At 43.7% G+C, this 11,840-nt stretch overlaps 1 protein-coding gene across 1 annotated transcript; it reads left to right on the top strand.

Annotated features, from left to right (window-relative positions):
• The first annotated feature begins 1,462 nt into the window (after positions 1–1,462).
• On the top strand, positions 1,463–7,942 carry LOC123408269. The gene is made up of 4 exons (XM_045101416.1): positions 1,463–1,616; positions 7,135–7,334; positions 7,448–7,551; positions 7,664–7,942. The coding sequence occupies exons 1-4, from the start codon at positions 1,463–1,465 to the stop codon at positions 7,710–7,712; spliced, it is 507 nt and encodes a 168-aa protein (XP_044957351.1). The 3' UTR covers positions 7,713–7,942.
• Positions 7,943–11,840: the final 3,898 nt, after the last annotated feature.

Below are 11,840 nucleotides of genomic sequence, written 5' to 3'. Positions count from 1 at the left end.
ACACACAAAGCATTCCTCCGGTGTCAGTGAGTTATATGATCTCATGGTCATAGGAATAAATACTTGACACGCAGAAAACAGTAGCAACAAAATGACACGATCAACATGCTACGTCTATTAGTTTGGGTCTAGTCCATCACGTGATTCTCCTAATGACGTGATCTAGTTATCAAGCAACAACACTTTGTTCATAATCAGAAGACACTGACTATCTTTGATCAACTGGCTAGCCAACTAGAGGCTTGCTAGGGACGGTGTTTTGTCTATGTATCCACACATGTAAATGAGTCTTCATTCAATACAATTATAGCATGGATAATAAACGATTATCTTGATACAGGAATTATAATAATAACTATATTTATTATTGCCTCTAGGGCATAATTCCAACAGTATATAGGTGCATTAAATTAAATAGCATTAATAGGGTGATATAACAAGGAACCCATGTAATCACATGGAAGCAACTGCACCTGCAACTAGCAACGCTACACAGGGTTAAGCAAGCGGTAACATAGCCAATCAGTGGTTTGCTAGGTCGGACAGGTTGAAGGTTATCATGACATTGTTGAGAGGCTGATATTTAACATGTGGTAGGCAACGAGACATAATCGATAGAAACGGTAATGCTAGCATGGCAATGATAGTAATGGTATCTGGGGAAATGGTCATCTTGCGTGAGATCCCGCTTGGAGAAGAACGACTCCGTGAAGTCGACGAACCAACATAGTTGAACGGGTCCTCACTTTCCGACATGCTTGTGGAACTCTATCGAGACGGAGCAAACCGGAAACAAACATCAACACAGAAATTCACCACAAGATGCACAACATGATGCAAACCTAATATGATGCATGATCAGTTCAATGATGCAAGGGATGGCATGGCAATTCACCTCACGCAAAACACTACACATTAAATGAAGCTCGATATGCAAGAGTTCCATACCGACGAAACTCCACGATTAATTATTTAATTCACTCCCGATTATTTACACGGCAATATTAAATTGTTGTTAACATGGCAAGGGGTGAAGCGTAATTAAAATACCTATCTAGGCATTTTAAATGAGGCCGGAAACGTCATATAGCATCTCCGAAATGACCCCACGTGTTAAATCTTACTTCTGTCCAGATTTGTCCTAATCACATTTTAGGTTTGTTAGGGAAGAGAGGGGAGAGAGGTGAACGAGGGGAGAGAGAGGAGAACTCGAGGAGGAGAAGGAAGAGGGGCGAAGCAGGGCTCCATTCTGAGGTTCAGCAACGGCGAGGGCTGACGGCATGGGGCGAACGACGGCAAGCTCCGGGTTGCAAGTGCTGCTGCAGCCTGTAGAAAGAAAAGACAGGGGGAGAGAGAACGTGAGACGAGAGATAGATGGGAGGAAGGAGAGGGAAGGGACCTGGCCACGACGAGGCCCTTGGGGCGGCGCGACAAAGCAGATCGGCGGAGCGCTGGGCTGGCGATGCGACGCGGGAGGAGCCCCTCCTCCTCGCCCGGGCAGGAGGACCTGGCTGCGGCGGGGCTGCTGCAGAGGGAAGGAAGGGAGGCACACAGGGGCTCATCAGGCGCTGCAGGCTTGGCTGCACATGAACGAGGGAGAGGTGGAGGCCTGCCTGGTTGACTCGGTTTTGCATCTGGGAAACCCGAGGTGGGAGACAGCATGTGGTGGCGGCTGTTGGGACAAGGCTCCTAGGAGTTAGGGTTTGTCCCTAGTAGGTAGGGGTGTTGTACATATAGCTAGTGGATTAGGCTTTAGGGGCATCTGGACCCTCCGATTTAGATCGGGTGGTCTAGATGATTAGGTTAGGGGGTCCAATGGACAAACCGAAGATGGTTTAGGGTAAAACGGGGTTGATCCGGACCCAACGGTCACGACCAACCGTTTCGGGCTTCGGGAGATTTTCGGACTGGGCTGCGCGTAGGGTCGGTGCACTGTGCAGAGGGGCTAGGCGGAGACGAGAGGGAAAACGGGCTACCCGGCATCATGTTATAAAACACCGAAAACGCTTGCGATTAGACCAGCTATATTGCCGCTATATATTTAATGGTACGGGTACCAAACGAACTCTGATTGCGATGAAATTTGACAGGCGGCCTACCTACGCTATATTAAGACCGCACGCCAAGTTCCAGCTCAATCGAAGAAAGTTTTATACATGTTATAAAAACAAGGTCTTGACGATGCCGCGGGCGCGTGCGAGTGCGGTCGGGCTCAGAACGGACAACGACGAGAACCGGCAACTAACAACGGATGGAAGTTTTGAAAACTAGCGGCAATGGGGTACTGATGCAATGCCGATGATGCGGATGATGCGACAAAAGAAAATAGACACACGACGAAAACGGAATAAAGGGGGGATCTTCTGGAACGTCGGCATCGGGCTGTCACATTCCCCCTCCGGGAGGGAAGTTTCCCCAACAAGATCGTCTTGCCGGAGCTCTAGATTGGATCTGCTCAAGTTCCGCCTCGTGGCGGCGGCGAAACCACGAAAAAGCTCCCTCTTGATTTTTTCTGGAACGAAACCCTTCATATAGCAAAAGAGGGGGGCCAGTGGGCCGTCAGGGAGCCCACAAGCCCTGTAGCCGCCACCAGGGGGCGGCTACCAGACTTGTGGGGCCCTGGTACTTCTTTCGCCCAGTATTTTTTATATATTCCCAAAAAAATCCACGTAAATTTTCAGGGTATTTGGAGTTGTGAAGAATAGAGGACTCAGATTTGCTCCTTTTTCCACTCCAGAATTCTAGGTGCCTGAATTCTCCCTCTTCAAATAAACCTTGCAAAATAAGAGAGAAAAGGCATAAATATGGTACCACAAAGTAATATAACAACCCATAAAGTGATAAATATCAACATGAAAGCATGATGCAAAATGGACGTATCAATATTCAACTAATAAAAATACGTTATCAAGTACTTAAAATACTAATGAAATTATCTGTGCAAGGGTTGCTAAGTGGCATGAAAGACTATCTACCAAATGCACAACACAGAATGTGTGCTAGACACATCTATGCTAACTGGAAAAAGATGTTTAGAGAGCATGCTCTGCAAAGAAAAATTGGGCAATTGCCAAGGCTGCAAACAGAGAAGATTTCATGTATAGGAAAGCCAAGTTATCTCAAGATACACGTGAAGGTGCAAGGGAAATAATGAATACAGAGCCTAAGCATTGGGCTAGAGAATTCTTTCCAGTTGGATCCCTAGGTGACTCAGTGGATAACAATCTATGTGAGACCTTTAGCAATGCTATAATTGAGGCCAGATTCTATCCTATCATCTCTATGCTAGAGAAGAATAGGCAGAAGATGACACTTAGAATTCAAGAGAATAGAACCAAGAGTGACAAGTGGATTGCTAGTAATACAAAGATATGCCCAAACATTTTCAAGAAGCTTAAGGTGGCCATCAAATTAACTCAGTTCTGCGATGTGCTATGGAATGTGAAGGAAGGGTTTGAGGTAAAACATGTGAGTGGCAGAGGAAGGAGCTATACTATCAATTTGGATAGATGGACTTGCTCTCGTGGTTACTTCCAGCTCGCAGGGCTACTTTGCCGCCATGCCATCAGTGCCATATACAAATGTGGAGAAAAAGTAACTGACTTCATTCACAAATGCTATTCGGTTGAGCAATTTAAAAAGGCATATGAGCACTGCTTGGAGCCAGTTGAAGGAGAGGAACGATGGCCTATATCTGACAAGCCTAGACCACAAGCACCTGGTTATGTGAATATGCCATGTAGGCCTAGGAAGAACGACAAGAAGAGGGAAGAGGGAGAAACACCAAAAGACAAGAAAATGTCAAAGCATGGAACTAAAGTTACTTGCAGCATGTGTGGACACAAGGGGCACAACAAGAGAGGTTGCAAAAAGAATCCTGAAAAGGGGCAAAAGAAAAATGCCTTCGTGAAGAAAATAGGGAAGAAAATTAAGGTAACCGAGGTAAACACTTTTGCACCTTCCAATTACTCCCCCTGTTCCACAATATAAGATGTTTTTGCAAGCTATGTTAGCTTAAAAAATGTCTTACATTATGGAACAAAGGGAGTAGTTGAGTATTGCTTGAATTGTTTACACACTGTTTGAGATGCTTATGTAGTGTCTTTTGTTACACCAGCAAGCAAACACTAATGCTCAAATCAGAGCAAGCCAACGAGGCTAAGAGGAAAAAAATAGATCAAGCAGAAGCAAAAGCAGGAGTAAGTGGAGGGAAGAGGAAGGCTACCAGGAAAAAGCATGTGCAAGCCAAGAAAAAAAATCAAAGAATTGATCAAGCTTTACTAGTTCTTCTCTGGTCTTATTAGTATATCAAATCAAATGTTAGCAGTACTACATAAGTGATTATTATGTTCTTTTGGTTTAAATTCTTAAGCGTGTATAGTCATTTACTCGTGGTTATGTGTGTCCCTATTAATGATGTCATTTACCTCACACTTATGTGTTTTTTTTCTAAAATGGCACCACAATTCTCTATTTGTCCAATGCAAATTTAATGCATTTCTTATATTCTGCTGCTTCATATTACAACAGGATGCAAACTCATCTTATAACTTGCTATCAAATTCCATTATATAACTACCATATTCTGCTAGTTGGTCTTACAAAGAGATGTCAAATGCAATACAACAACCTGCCACTTGCTAATTCAGTGTTCCAAAAGCTCACATTACATTCACTATCATATGGTACTAGGCCAGTATGTTCATTGATGTAATAACGTTGCACATTTGTTGCAACTACACCTAACATCAACATGATGATGCCATATAACACACTCTTAGACAATGCAGCTCTCTGAAAACCTTCACATCTGGCCCTCAATGCTTGAACCTCAACATTGTTCTCTTCTACTTTTCGCTATGCTTGCATCCATCATCAAGTTCATCCCGAGTCCTCCTAATTGCATCTCAAAGCTCAATAAGCAGTTGCGTGATGAATGGGATGGAAGGGTCATCAGGCCACAAAAAATATCCACATTCATCTCTCTGCTTCAACGTAAATCGAATCAGAGCCAACAAAGGAAAAAGAAGAAGCAGAATTGGTATAGAACAAGATAAGGAGAGGGAGATCTTACAATTCAATAGACGCAACAATAGTAAAATCCAGCGGGGCGTCGTCTTCTCACAGTAGCAATTGTTCGCCGGTTTGTACGCCATGGGATTCTCATTCACCCGCACCGGCGGCCCACGACGACCCAATCGATGCCCTTGTCTGCCTGCGCCCACCTTCGAGATATGCTACACCGGAGGAGGAAGACATCCGAGTGCTGCCCTCCACCGCCGCCTGCGTGCACCGTCGATCGACGACGACCTGGCCGTTGCCCTCGTCCACCCTTGCCCACCTCCGGGGTATGCTGTGCCGAAGGAGGAATACATCTGACTACTTTCCTCCTCCTCCGCCCGCTCGCACCGGCGACTAGCGACGACTTGTCGTTGCTGTCCTCCTCCGTCACCCACGCGCACCAGCGAGCTCCTGTGATTTATGCCGCCGACGAACCCTCCCAACTCGAGTCCCTTTCTCAGTTTATTTCCCCGCGTGGCCGACGAGCTGACTATTGAGTGACACTCGTTGTCAGCACTACGTGGCATCTCATTTCCCTTAATCCTTGCCACGTAAGCAACCCCGTTCGCAAAAAACGGTCATGTAGCATGAATCAGCCGGGATTAGCGGATGAGAGAGATCAGGGTGACAGTTTCACGGGTTTTGAGTTCAGGGTTTGATTCAGACTCGGAGTAAGAATTCAAGGTTTTTTCAGACTTTTTCCTTTATTTTATTTTCATAATTTCTAAAGATGTTCACATTATCATTTTGCGAGTTTCAAAAATGCAAACACTTTTGTGATAAAGTGTACATTTCTTAGAACCCCAATTTGCGAACAATTTTTGAAAATGCAAACATTTTTGTTAACGCCAGAACACTTTTTGAAATCTTATGAAAATTTTGAACAAAAGCATTCGCAACATTTTTTTAAAAACAAGAACAATTTTTGAAAATCCAGAACATTTTTTTCAAAATTCAGAACATTATTTTAAAACAATGTTCCGAAACTCCTAAACAATATTTTAAAATAGGAACAACTTATAAAATTTGAGAACAGCTCTAAATACAAGAACAAATTTTGAATCTTCCAAAACTCCTGAAGCAATTTGAGAATAATTGTTTCCAAACCAATTTTCGAAACACAAACTGGTAACTCCGGGAAAAAATTGAAAACACAAACGTTTATTTAAAATTGCAAACAATTATTGAAACCGGAACATTTTCCGAAACTCATGAACAAAATTTCGAAACAGGAACATTCTTTGCATATTCCGAACTAAATTTGGAAACATGAATATTCTTTGAATTTCCTCAAACATTGTTTTGAATTAGTGAATACATTTCTGAAACATTTGTTGAATTTATGAATGTTTTAGAAAATGAGAACATTTTCTGAAATTCCTGAATATTTGTTTTCACAAAAGGAACAAAAACTGGAAACACGGTCAATTTAAAAAATTACGGGTTTTCTGAAATTCCCACAACATTTTTTGCATTTGCAATTTTTTAATGAACAAAATTCTGAATTTCTTGTTTTTGGGAAACAAGAATAATTATTGAAATTATCTATCATTTTTTGAATTTGTTATTATTTTGAGAATACAAATATTTTCTAAAATTTTGTATAATTATTGAAATTACCATTTTTGTTTTTGAAAATAAGCGTACAATATTTGAGAATTTACAAAAATTCCGAATTTGTTAACATTTTCTAAATTTACGGCTAAAATATGGAAACAGGAACAGTTTCTAAGAATACTATATAAATTTGGATTTTAGAACATTTTTTGAAATTTTAAACATATCATGAAAAAGGATATATTAAAAATAGAAAATGAAAGAAAAGAAAAGAAAATAAAAGAAGAAAAAGAGACAAGAAAAATGATAAAGTAAACCGAAAATAGAGAATATTAAAAGGTTCACATAACCGGTTGGGCAATCTAACTGTAGCTGGAACTGGGCTGCCCCAGCACTCGTTGTTAGCATCGCTTTCCTTTGTGCGAAGCCTTGACAATTCGCCGGGGCGAATGGTTTCCGAGACATGACGCTATGAGTCCATAAACCCTACACAAAGGCCCACTCGGAGTTGTCCAGCCAGCCGAACGAACTATTTCTTTCCAAGAACTCACCAGCCCGTTAGGCCCATACCACACTGCTCTCCACTATATAAGCCGTCACGGCATCCATTTCCCCCTCCTCCGATCCAAGGGTTTCCTCGCGCCGCCGCCGCCGCTGCAGCCGCCTTCGTCTCCGCCGCCGCCGCTGCAGCCGCCTTCGTCTCCGCCGCCACGATGGTACGCATCCCCGATCATTCTCCCCCGAATCTCTCTCTACCCAACTTCGATTTCCCTCTCCGTATCCCTCGTCCTTGGAATCCCGCTGATCCGTCGCCTCCAATCTGCCGCAGCCGTCGCACAAGACCTTCCGGATCAAGCAGAAGCTGGCCAAGAAGCAGCGCCAGAACCGCCCCATCCCCTACTGGATCCGCATGAGGACCGACAACACCATCAGGTACCTTCCGCCACCACGTTCTTTCTTTCTCCATGTTCGCTCGGTGTTAGCTCGTATGGATCTATGGAGAGGAGACGCGCCGCGCCCCTAAGCTGTTTCCTGGCTGTCTCAGGTACAACGCCAAGCGCAGGCACTGGCGCCGCACCAAGCTCGGATTCTAAGCAAGGGATGAGGACGATGGCTCCCGTCGCTGCCGACGGGAGAAGGGTCTAGGGTACCTAGGGTTTATTATGTCTCGTTGTTTCTGAAAGATATTATTATTAATGCTTGTAGCCTACCTGGGATACCATCATATTTTGCTGATTATGGAACCACTTTTATTCAGCATAAGCTCTGTATTTTGCCTGACTTGCAAGTCGTTTGACCAGTTGAAATCCTTTATTACCCTAAATTGATTACCTGTTTGTTGTTCAAATGAATTTAATTTCTTCTGTAGTGGTATCACTGTTCATTTAAATGTGGCATTATTTACTGTTTCCTTGATAATGCGCTTTTGTTTAGTGGTTACTGCAGATCTTATGATTCTAGAATTCTAGAATTGGACAGTCTGATTCGAGGTTCCATGATTATCTGCCAGTTGTCTGGATGCATTTCTTATGTAGTACTATGATTTTAAGTATTGCCCTTGGTAGGGATTGCCCAGTTGTTGCTCTAGCAGAACCTTGATTTATGAGTAACACGTTACCTCTCGTAATTCCTTTGTGTATGCCTAATGCTGCACACAATTAGGTCATCCTCTATTATGTTTATTTTAGTTCGCTGAACAATTGGGATTTAGATTTCTCTGTAGTGACTAGTGCTGATACCATCAGTTTGATGGGAAAATTTTGTTTTTACAACTCTAGTTTTGCTACATCGAAATCAAACTGATTGAACAATGACTGCTTTCGTTGCCCATCACTATGGCAAGTTGGGTGGCACTGTCGCTGAAATATAGGCTGTTATGATGTGAGGTTGTTAAAGAGGGTTTGCTTGCTGTTACCTTCATATGGGGTTGCATTAGGGTGAATACCATAGTAGAGTAGTGAAAGTATGGTACACAACCTTTGTAACTAATAAAATATGCAGCTGGTTTTTTTAGCCGTTCTGCTCATATATGTTTGCATGCCTATTTTAAACCTCCACCACTTACCCTATCAAATTTCTTGTGTATATGTTTGATTTTAAATTGTATTCTTTGGCACTTGGGATGTTTTTCCTGTTTCTTGGTAGTGGATTTGTAATTGTCCTGGTGTGTGCGAAATTGAGCATTTATTCATAAGACCCTTTTAGCTCTAGATATCTTTGGGTTTTGGTTTGGTGTTCCTGTTTTGACATGAATATACATTTTATTTAAAAAGAGAAAAAAAATCTTAGCTTCTATTTCTAGCTTAAGAACTCAGTTCAACATGTTATGTGGAGATCTTTTTGTTTGTTGGTGCTTTGAGCTTACAAACTTGTCCCTAGTAGTGCCGTCTATATCTCTGAGTACTTGTATGTTCTGCAACCAGGATTGCACTTTTTTTTACTGAAGTGTCCAAAAGATAATGAATTCTGATGTTACAATCGGTATTACCGATGCCTTTGCCTGCATTGTTCCTGACCGAATGAATTTTATGGACATGATTGTGTGGTTCCTGGAAATAATTCTGTGGCTACATTACCCTACACCACGGTCCAGCAATGCTAAACATCAGACCTTGCATGGTCTCACTTGATCTTTCCCCTAAAGGACAGTGCAAGCAGGGGTTATGCGTCAGTTTCTACTGAAAACCCAAATCAATTAGGTGGGTGCTTTGCGTTAGTTGACCGATCTGCTGTCCCCTCGAAATCTGCTCCTGTGCCATGGCTTATAGGATCGTCGTCGCAACATGCCGGTACTAGCATGACGTCTCTCGATTGCAGCATTGCAAGAATCTAATCCGCCGTCGCTGGTCGCTGGTTCTAGCATCTGCGCATGCTGCACACTCATTGCAGCTCCATGCAGGTGGGCGTAGCATGCCTCCTCGCGTCATGTTGCCGGTCCTAGCAAGGAGGGTTGCCGGGAGATAATTGCATCTGTCATCTTGAAAGTTGGCGGTGAGCTCCGGTCCAGGAAGTTGAGAACTGCTTCGATACAATTCTCATACATGGAAATACTTGCCAATACGGTCCTCGCGGCAGCTACGTATCATGAATACCCCGTATGACATGTCACCGCATGGCCCACCTGTCAGTGTGGAGTGGATAAGAGGAGGTGAGCTAGTTCGATGGGAAAAAAAAAATCCCCAAATCCAACCCGCAACCCCCTCCGGTGATGAGTGGCTCGAGCGTGCGGTGGTCGTCGTCGGTGATGGATCCAGCCGCAACTCGCCGGTGATGGACCCACAGGAGGTTTGGCGTCGTCGTGAGCCTGTCTCCGTCCAGAGAGGAGTCATGTCCTGCTGGCACGGACGCTATCGATGGATGCGCTGGAGGCTCGCTACCGCCAATTCGTTCTTCTGGCCAGTGCACTTGGAGACGACGAGGAGGTTGTGATACCGGCGGCTCTCCTGGCCAGCATCGAGGCGTGCTGTGGCTTCCTACCATCGGAGGTGAGCATCCAGGTAGCGTGCCCCCCGCATGACTTGTGGCTGTTTTTCTCAACGGAGGAGAAGTGTATGCTGGTGCTGCAATCATCAATGAAGTTCAAGTGTTGCCGTCGGTGGATCCAATTTCACCGCTGGGTCAGAGAGATTCGAGCCACTCCGGCTGGTCTAGAGTACAAGACGAAGTTAAGTTTCGAAGGGCTTCCAGATCAAGCTTGGTCGATGCAGTCAGTTAAAGGTGTTCTGAAGGATTTGGGTGGTGATCTGATTGAGATGATACCGCCAAAGAACCGACGAGAGCTGGAGGTAACTGCGTGGCTCCGTGACCCTTCCAAAGTGGCCAAGTTGCTGGATGTGGAGATACCGGAGCCTAAGCTTGCGCTATGTACAGATCCTCCTCCAGAATCTCTTGATGAGTTTGTCGCGCGTGAAGAAGCGCCGTTGTACGGGCCGTCCTCGCCAAAGAAGAAGAAGACGCTAGTCTATCCTGTCATCTGTCACTTGAAAGAGGTTGTTGATCGTGGTCCTCTGCTAGCCGAAGACCTGCCGGATGAATGGCTACCAAACGAAGGGGAGGACCTGACTCAGAGACATAAATTCAGCATTGTGCTTGGCAAAATCGACGACAACGTCAATTGATGTATGTTGTAGTTTTTGTACTGATCTAGGCTATCTATCTTTTGTGAACATGGAATGTAATTCACTGATTATGTACTGGTATGTTGCAATGTTATCATTGTTATGAAAACGAAAATGATTGTTATGTTGCAATCTTTAACACATGAGAGACAAGAGACAACTTAGGAGAAATCTTAGTGCATCAAACATGTTCACAAAAGAGACAATCTTAGTGCATCTAACAGTTTATATATTACAAGAGGCTAGCAGAACATGTTCACAGAGTTCTCTTCTCTTCATCCACCCCTGAGCTCATCAACATTTTCACTTTTCTTGGTTTCTTAAAAACTCTCCTCTTTTGACTAGAGCTTGCTGCAGTTCTCTTCAGTGTTGGTTTTTGCTGACATGCATTCATCTTCTCCTCCTCAACCATTGCTTCTGTAATTTGATGTGCCTCCTGTGCCTTCAATTGTTTTGCCTCTTCCATCTCCTTTCTCCTTCTTTCCATTGCTTCTCTCCTTTTGTCTGCCATGGCAAGTTTTTCCTGTAGGGATTTTAGTTTCTTTTCCTGACTAGTTCTCTTCCTCTCTTCAGCAACAATTCTTTTTTCTTCTAATGCAGCTTTCTTCTTCTCCTCTGCAGCTTGTTTCTTTGCTAGAAGTTCTTGTTTCTTCTTCTCAGCAGACACCTTGATTTTCTCCTCTTCCTCTTTTAATTTTGCAATGGTTGCATCAAATTTGGCCTGATCTGCTATCTCTCTTCTCTCAGCTGCAGCTCTAAGTCTGGCTAGTGCAACAACTTCTCTCTTCCTATGTACATCTCCTATTTTTCTTGCTGTTGTAGGTTCAATAGCAGGATGTGATAGGACTTGTTGCTGCTGTATGAAATCATTTTCTGGCAGTGGCCCTTGCACAATCTCATCTCTCCGCCTTGCCTCTCTCTGCATTTGTAAAGAGGTTACTATCTCTGGCTGATACAATTGTTGTTCATGGTTAATAACCACTGTTGTTTGAAGATTGATATCTTGCATAGATGCAACAGTTTCTTCATCTGAAGAGGACACATCTGGCTCTGCTCTAACTCTTTGCCTTTTAGACAGTTTCTTAGGTTTCAGCCCTAACTTCC

The sequence above is a fragment of the Hordeum vulgare genome, chromosome 7H (assembly GCF_904849725.1).
Source record: "Hordeum vulgare subsp. vulgare chromosome 7H, MorexV3_pseudomolecules_assembly, whole genome shotgun sequence".
In the NCBI taxonomy this organism is placed as follows: Eukaryota; Viridiplantae; Streptophyta; class Magnoliopsida; order Poales; family Poaceae; genus Hordeum; species Hordeum vulgare.
The sequence above is the reverse complement of the archived record's forward strand: the minus strand, read 5'-3'. Positions and strand labels throughout refer to the sequence as shown.